Below are 7,528 nucleotides of genomic sequence, written 5' to 3'. Positions count from 1 at the left end.
GAGAAGTTCACATTTTAGTGCAAGACAGCTGGTTACAGAAAAGCCTCAAGAAATGTCTCCTGATACCACAAAATGACAGAAAATAGCTTTCACTGTTTTATGTAACCCAACAGGATTTTATGAATTTTACAGGACAGCAAATTCCATTTCTCATCCTCCAACTAAGACAGACTCTTCAAGCATGAAATAACTCCTGCTCTGGTTCTAGTCATTATATAATCTCTCACCTATAGCTTTTCCTGTTCCAAATGTTAAAGGTTAATCACAAACTCTACCCTTTTGAATGCCTGGTTAATTTTCCTGTGCACATCACCCAGAAATCTCGGTACGGGTTTTGACAGAGCAGACTGAGCTGCTCCTTTATCTAAGCTGGCAAGCCAGCACAGAATTCTGAGAAGTGCTACTTTAGCTTCCTTGGAAAGTAAACAACATGCTTTGCATCTAGAGAGGAGAAAGTTACTCTGCAAATCTCCTCTGTGACAAATAAGCATCTATGGCTCTGTTTAATAGACTCGTTCCTTGCCTTTATATCAGTCTATGATTTGAGATGTATCAATGCTACCAGAAGAATTAAAGCAATTGCACACGATATATGTGATCACTTCACTGAAAAAGCTGCAACAGACAGAAGTGCACAGAACATCCATGAAGAATCTTACAGGTGTCTCAGGCATTTGTGGCATTTTACAGTCAGTGTCTTGTAGAATGGAACCTCTGCTGAGACAATCCTTGTGCCCTGTCTGGCTACAAAACAGGCATAAAAATAAAAAAAAGCCTAAAAAATTATAAAGCCATTCTTATGCTCTACAGCACTGGATGGCTACTACCTGTACATACACTCACTGCTGTGTTCCTGGAAATACAAGCTAAGATCAATCTCCAATATCTAACACATCCATGGCAAAAAAGCTTATTGGGCAATTCTTAGGCTACAGCTTTAGAGCAGCATATAGCCTAGTGCAGCTTAAACCAGGTCTCAGAAAGCCAACAAGGAGGATAATTACTTGCTGAGCCAGTGAGAAGAGGTCCTGATGAAGAGCCAGTACAGCCCTGTAGAAAGCACCATCGTGGGTGTCCCTTGGGATCATGCAGGTATACTCTTCCATGCTATCCCACTGACCTGCAGAGACAGATATCCTCAGTAGGAAACAACCTTCTCTGTGAGGTAAGAGCAGAACAGGACTAAGCTGTGGTGCTCAGACAGCAGCAACCAGGCCTGAGTGCTATGTGGTACTTCTGCAAGAAGTCAGCTCTCCAACAGCTTGTCTTTTACACACAGAAACCATCTATCAACATACACAGAGTTACAGACAGGCAAAACATGGGCATTATTCTTCTAGGCAAATTGTTATCCTCGTGGAAAAGGCTCTTTCATTCCTTGTGATGAGAAAGTTGAAATTCTGACATTTCCAGAACATTGCCATGAATTAGTGCCCTACAAAGCAACAGAATGATTTTCCCAGCACGGGCTGGCAGACAGCAAGTGATTTATAACCTTCTCTAGTAAATCTCTGGCTATCAGCATAATGGACATTTTGACCATTAGAGATTTATTCCACTTAAGATTGTCTACTCAGCAGACAAGATCTATCAGAATGCTCAGCAGATACTGTTGTAGTTTGTAAATAAGAGTCTGCCACGAAGCTGAGAAAGTCTGTTAATCTCATTTCAAGGCTGAGCTCTGCTCCATGTAAAGCCAAGTAAAAAGGAGCAGTTAAGCAACTGATCATCTGCTCAGACCAGTGAGGCTCTGTTACTGGAGACCACACTGGGAGATGTTATGTAAATGAAGGTTTTCCAAAGGGCTTCAGTATGGAATGACAGCTACTTCATTTCCCCGTGTAAATAATGTGGTTCTTTGGTGTTGCTGCTTCTTATATTCTGTAGCCCTGAAGCAAGTTGAAGCTCTCTGTGCCTCCACAGCGTGGGCTGGCACAGCAGGATACATTACCCAGGCCCCAGGCAGCAGCAGCAGCCATCCTGGCCATCTTGGCTTGAGTCTCATCATTGACCTGTGTCCACTTCTCACAGCATTGCTGGTGCAGCTGTCCCCTAAGGAGAATTCACAATTTCTCATCAGCAAAAAGCCTCTTGTAAGAATTCTGACTCACTAAACAACCACTTTCCACAGATAAGGCAACAACCAACCCACTGATTCTTTTTATGCTGAGTGGAGAACAGGATTTGACTCATCTGGCCAATTCAGCCATGCCAGTCTGGTGACATATATCCTATCACCAGAAAGGAGTTTCAAGGCACATTGCTTTGAAAACACAAATCCCAACAGAAGTCTGTATCAGTTCCTCAGCAGCTGTTGATGCCTGCTACAGGAACTGAACTGTCAATGTCACTCTACAGAGGAAAAAAAAAACATTCCCAAGAAACCAAACAAACCACCAGCAAATTCAAACTTTCTGCAAGTGTCAGTACAAGAAACATGATCTGAATAGCTTTGCGTGGCTCCTGCTATCAAACATTTTGAATTAACACATCATCAAGTCAGAAGACAGAGACTGGAAAAGCAATGGTGCTGTAACCTCCTATGAAGACTTGTCACGGCAAGATCTCAGAGGGGATCTGAATCTTTCATCTCCAGCGATGAGGAAGCATCAGGATTTCTTATATTGCTTCTTTTAAATCAGCTGTGAATGCTCCACTAATCAAACCAATTACTGTGGGTGTTGCAGTTCCAGAATTTCTCAGGCTGGATACTCTGTAGCACTGGAACAGCTGCCAAGTGTGAGGGAGGCCAACTTGCCTTCCCTGCTGTCACCCTCCCAGGAAGGAAGATGAGTTAGTCAAACAGAACCAATGGACTGCCATGGGCAAGACAGTCATTCTGACAGCTTAATGGCCCCAGAGAGAAAAAAACCCAACCCAGAACAACTGAAAACCCAAGCCAAGCCTAGCAACAGCAGCAAATCAGGACCTCACAGATGCTGATAAAGCAGTGTGGCTCTTGCAGGAATAACTACATCAGGAGACAAATGGCTAAGAATATTTTGGCTGTACTCTCCAATCATCACTGCACAGAGTGCTGAAAGAATGATGCTGCATAATGCAGCTCTAGATTAAACTGCCTCCTCCTGCCAAGATGACTCCAGCAGCATGAACAGTGAAGCTGAACACTGCTGAAGAGTATCTGCAGCCAAACCATGGAATCCTCAGCCTCGGGATAATGTCTCTGGAATCAGCTGCAAGGTAGCAGAGAGCACTTGGCAAAGGCTCTTCTGAACTGCAAAAAACACCTGCAGAGAAATGGAGTGCAGTTCCACAATAGCAAGCACACAGATCTTGGAATCACAGAGCCACCAAGGCTGGAGGACACCTCAAATCCAACCATTATCTGCCACTCTGCTGTGACCCCTAAGCTGTATCCAGACACCTCTCAAACACTTCCAGGGATGGTGACTCCACCACCTCCCTGAGCAATCTATTCCAGTGCCTGAACACCCTAACAGTGAAGGATTTTGTCCGAACATCTAATCTGACTCTCCCTGTCTCAGCTCAGGCCATTCCTTCTAGTCCTCTCCCTGCAGCCATGGCAGGACAGACATCCCACACCTCTCTCTAACCCATCAGGGAGTTGTAGAGAGATCTTGTAGACTGATTGCTATCATCACTACAGACCATCAATAGATGTCAGGTAGATATCTCACTCCAACAGAAAAGTGTCCTATTGTCATACATTTGTCACTGATACATGAATAAGCAGGAGGTTCAGAAAGGACACTTTACACACATACATGCCCTGCAGGAGGGAAAGATTCTTTAAATCCCTTGTGAGAACTGCCTACTCCTAGAAAAGCTAATTGAGGAATGCCCAGGATCTATTTTCCCTACTAAAAAAGCTACACCCAGTATGTCTCACCCTTTTCTAGAAAGAAAAAGGGCAGAAAAATGCTGTCGGAATGAGGTTTCTCAAACAGGTCTGTTCCTCCACCAGCAAAATGACTTTAGTGAAGAGGAATCTCCTCAGTGTGTGCCATGCCATGGGTTCACGTCAGGACCCATCAGGAGAGAGCTCGTGACATGCAGAGTTCAGCAGAGAGAAGGAACCTGGCCCAAGCCACATCTGCCCCTGGGTGGAACTGCACGCTGCAGTGCACAGCATGCCTGCCCCAATTAGCTTCCTGGAGCTGAACAGGGAGAAAAAACAGGAGCCCCCAGTTAAGCAGCAAGCTGTAAGTCACTGCCAGCTCACCCTCTGAAACACCAGCTCGAATCTGTTACATCTTCACAACAGATATTTAACACATGGCTTGAAATAGTAAATGTCCACAAAGACAAGGCTTAATGAATGCTAAGAAAGACTAATAATGAAAAACTCATCCATCTACAAGATGGGCAAAAGGATAGGTCTGACCCTGAATAAACACAGAAATCTCTGTTTGAATCAGTTGAAAAATGAGGGCCACAACGAGCTCCCTTTGTGACTGTTTTTTGGTAAGTTCTGCTCACATAATGTTTCCTCTATTTACGATTTCTTTCTGTCACAAATGGGGTTGGTCCGATCATAAGACTGCAGATTGTCTTTCAGAGAGACCTGAACTCCTCAGATTCTCAGTGCCAAAGGGCTTAGGAATGTTATTACCAATTCTGACCTCAATGAACAAAACAAGAAGCCACTAGAAATACTCAAACTAAGCAGGAATAAATAGGAATTCTGGCAAAAAAAAAATTTCACCTCACTGACATCACCTAGAGAACACATTGACCATTTTGCTCAGTCCTCAGGCATTCCCCCCTCTTACCATTCCCCCAGTGCTTCCAAGCAGCGCATCCGTCCCAGCATCAGCTCGGGATCATCTTTGTTTGTGTCCATCTTCTTGTCATAGGCCACCAGGGCATCTTCCCACTCATGGAGCTTTTCATACCAGGTAGCCTGAATTTCCTAAGGGAGAGGAAAAAAACCCCCAGAATGAATAGTAGGATTAATGTTGATCATTCTGTAATAACCATGACAGCTTTTCCTACAAAATTCTGTGTCTGGGGTGGTAACTTCGCCTTTTTTTAATTCTCAGTATCCTCATGGAGTTCTGTGATACAGAGAAAAGCCTTGAGCTAGTGAGAAAACAGCATCCTAATATCCTCCACCTGCACAGAAATGAATTCAGGTTTACCAGAGGGATCAGTCCAACATCATCCCCCTAGTCAGTGCCACTGAAAGAGCAGCTCAGTGGCTGCTGCTTTTCTTGTTGGAGAAGGGGAGTGAGTAGAATAGGAAAAAGGGTAAATCTACAACATATTCTACTTCCCATTGTTGCACATGTTTGCATTTAAACAAGAAAAACACTCTTGTGCTCAGGAATGAAATGGCTAACTGAAAAAAACAACCCTCAAACTGTGCATCTGGCTACTGGTGGGCAATTTTTAACACAGCAGCTAGTATGAAGCTGGGGTCTAATCACTTCCCTCACAAGGGAAAGCTACAGCTTGTAACAAAGCCTTTAAAAATAAGCCAAGCACTGATCCTTATCAGCTGCACAAACTTTTCTTCAGTCTTGGTTTCTAGATTTTGTTTCTAATTTTTAAGAAAGAAAATGCCTTAATGTATTTTTCCATACTTTTCTCTGCCAGTGTTTTTCTGCTCAGTCCTTGGCAGCTCCTGTCTTGACACAGGCTGCAGAATAGATTCCTCTCCCAGCCCCGTGGGCAGGGTCACTATAAACCAGGCTCTGCATGCCAAGTCTTCCACCAGGGATGTTTATTTAGCTGCCCTTTAACTTCTCAGCTCAGTCGTATTTCAATTAAGTTCCTGAAAGTAGAGCTCACAGCTCCTCTTAATTTCTTTTCACTGCCTATACTGGCAAACTCTGTGCTTTGAACTACATTTACTGCTAGAACTAAATTGCTGCTGAAGAGTGAAGTCAGAATTAGGTAATACAGAACTTTGCTCAGTCCACCCAAGGAATAAGAAGCTGCAAAGGTGTTCTGAAGTTTGTACTTCTCCTAGCAAGGGTTCATTTTCCAGTCTAGGTCAAAACCACACATAAATCCTACACCAGAGGAATTCCACCATTTTGTGCTTAAACCTGTGCCTGTTTTCTAGTGATTCCCACAGAAAGGAACTGTGTTTCCAGCGCTGACTTCCTTTTCCCAGTCAGCCTAAGGCACTGCAACTATTATCACTGCAAAATCATCACTTTACCGGTAGAATTGGCAGGAGAGCATAGATGGTTTAGTCCCTGAATGTAAAATAAATGACTCGTAAAAAAAAAGAGCAAAGAAAAAAGATAAGTCATGCAGTGAAAGGCACAGAACAAATACAGAATGGGATTATTTGATTTCTGTGAGCAGTTTCAATTGTAAGGGACTGGTTAATCTGCTATCCCACATAACATCTGTGAACTCTGACAGGTTCATGTCCCTCTCTGGATGAGAGAGGCTAAATGCACAACTGCCACTAAATCCTTACCTGGAAGTTGTTGATGCAGTTTCTCAAATGCTTCAAGCTCTGAACAGGAACTGTCTCCCTCCCTTCCCAGCATATAAATGAAACTACTCATGTTGTCAAGTTGCTAGTTGCTCAGAGCAGCTTTTAGTATCAAGGAGAGCTGCTCAATTATCTTCCAAATCAGGTTCTTGCAGCCTTCCCCAGCAATCTGACCTGTACACATTTGCTAGGAGGTATCCATGTACATCCCCAGCAAGGCCCTTCACTATGAACAATGCAATGTTCTAATCAGGGATGGAACCTCAATGGGATTGACTGAAAAACACAAACCAACCCCAAAAAAACTAACTACAGAAACCATAAAAACCTAAGACATGAAGAAGAGAGTTATCCAGCAAGACTCACCAGCTCCCCAAAGTGCTTCATGGCATATTCCAGCACCCCAGCAGCTGCTTCTGGCTGTTGCAGTTTATTGTTAATGCTGAAAAGGTAGGAAGAAAAAGATCATTTAGCACAGTTGACAGTTATTAGGGGCTGGTATAGAATCCTGGAATCAGAGTATGTTGGGATGGAGCTTAGAGATGATCCAGCCCCAACCCCTGCCCTGGGCAGGGACACCTCCCACCAGAGCAGGTTGCTCAAGGCTTTAGCCAACCTGTAACGAACATTGCCAGGGTTGGGGCAGCCACAGCTTCGCTGGGCAACCTGTGCCAGTGTCTCACCACCTTCACAGGGAAAAAACTTCTTAATACCTAACCTAAATTTCCTCTTTCAGTTTCTCCCCATTACTCCTTGTCCTGTCACTGCAGTTCCTAACAATGAGCTTCTACTTGAAAATACCAAGCTCATTTAGAAATACCAATGGAACACTCACCTTTTTGTTTAAAACTTCCAAGTGAACAATCCACCTACATGAGGCGTGCAATGACTATATATTTGCAAAGTAATAGGTGCACACACATTCCCTGCAGATATTCTCCAGACTTGTTACACAAAACGGTGATGATATTTGATTATCAATGCTAAATAACAGTCTGCATAGGGAGAATAGTTACCAGTAGTTTGAAAGGCATCATTTCTCAAACAGCTGCACTTAAAAGTTTTTTCAGTACTGACTTTTCCCTCCCTTTC

The 7,528-nt window shown here is 43.5% G+C and overlaps 1 protein-coding gene across 1 annotated transcript in view; it reads right to left on the bottom strand.

The window, feature by feature from the left end:
- The window catches only part of LOC103800848 (serine/threonine-protein kinase mTOR-like), a gene marked incomplete at its 5' end in the record, with an annotated part of 27,830 nt that extends 20,952 nt beyond the window's left edge, over nt 1-6,878 (bottom strand). The window contains 4 exons of the mRNA XM_009073242.1: nt 1,005-1,120; nt 1,952-2,052; nt 4,755-4,894; nt 6,803-6,878. Coding sequence (XP_009071490.1) covers nt 1,005-1,120; nt 1,952-2,052; nt 4,755-4,894; nt 6,803-6,878 — 433 coding nt within the window. The remainder of the gene's footprint in view (nt 1-1,004; nt 1,121-1,951; nt 2,053-4,754; nt 4,895-6,802) is intronic.
- Nucleotides 6,879-7,528: the final 650 nt, after the last annotated feature.

This window comes from Acanthisitta chloris, unplaced genomic scaffold (assembly GCF_000695815.1).
Source record: "Acanthisitta chloris isolate BGI_N310 unplaced genomic scaffold, ASM69581v1 scaffold22390, whole genome shotgun sequence".
NCBI classification, from domain to species: Eukaryota; Metazoa; Chordata; class Aves; order Passeriformes; family Acanthisittidae; genus Acanthisitta; species Acanthisitta chloris.
The sequence above is the reverse complement of the archived record's forward strand: the minus strand, read 5'-3'. Positions and strand labels throughout refer to the sequence as shown.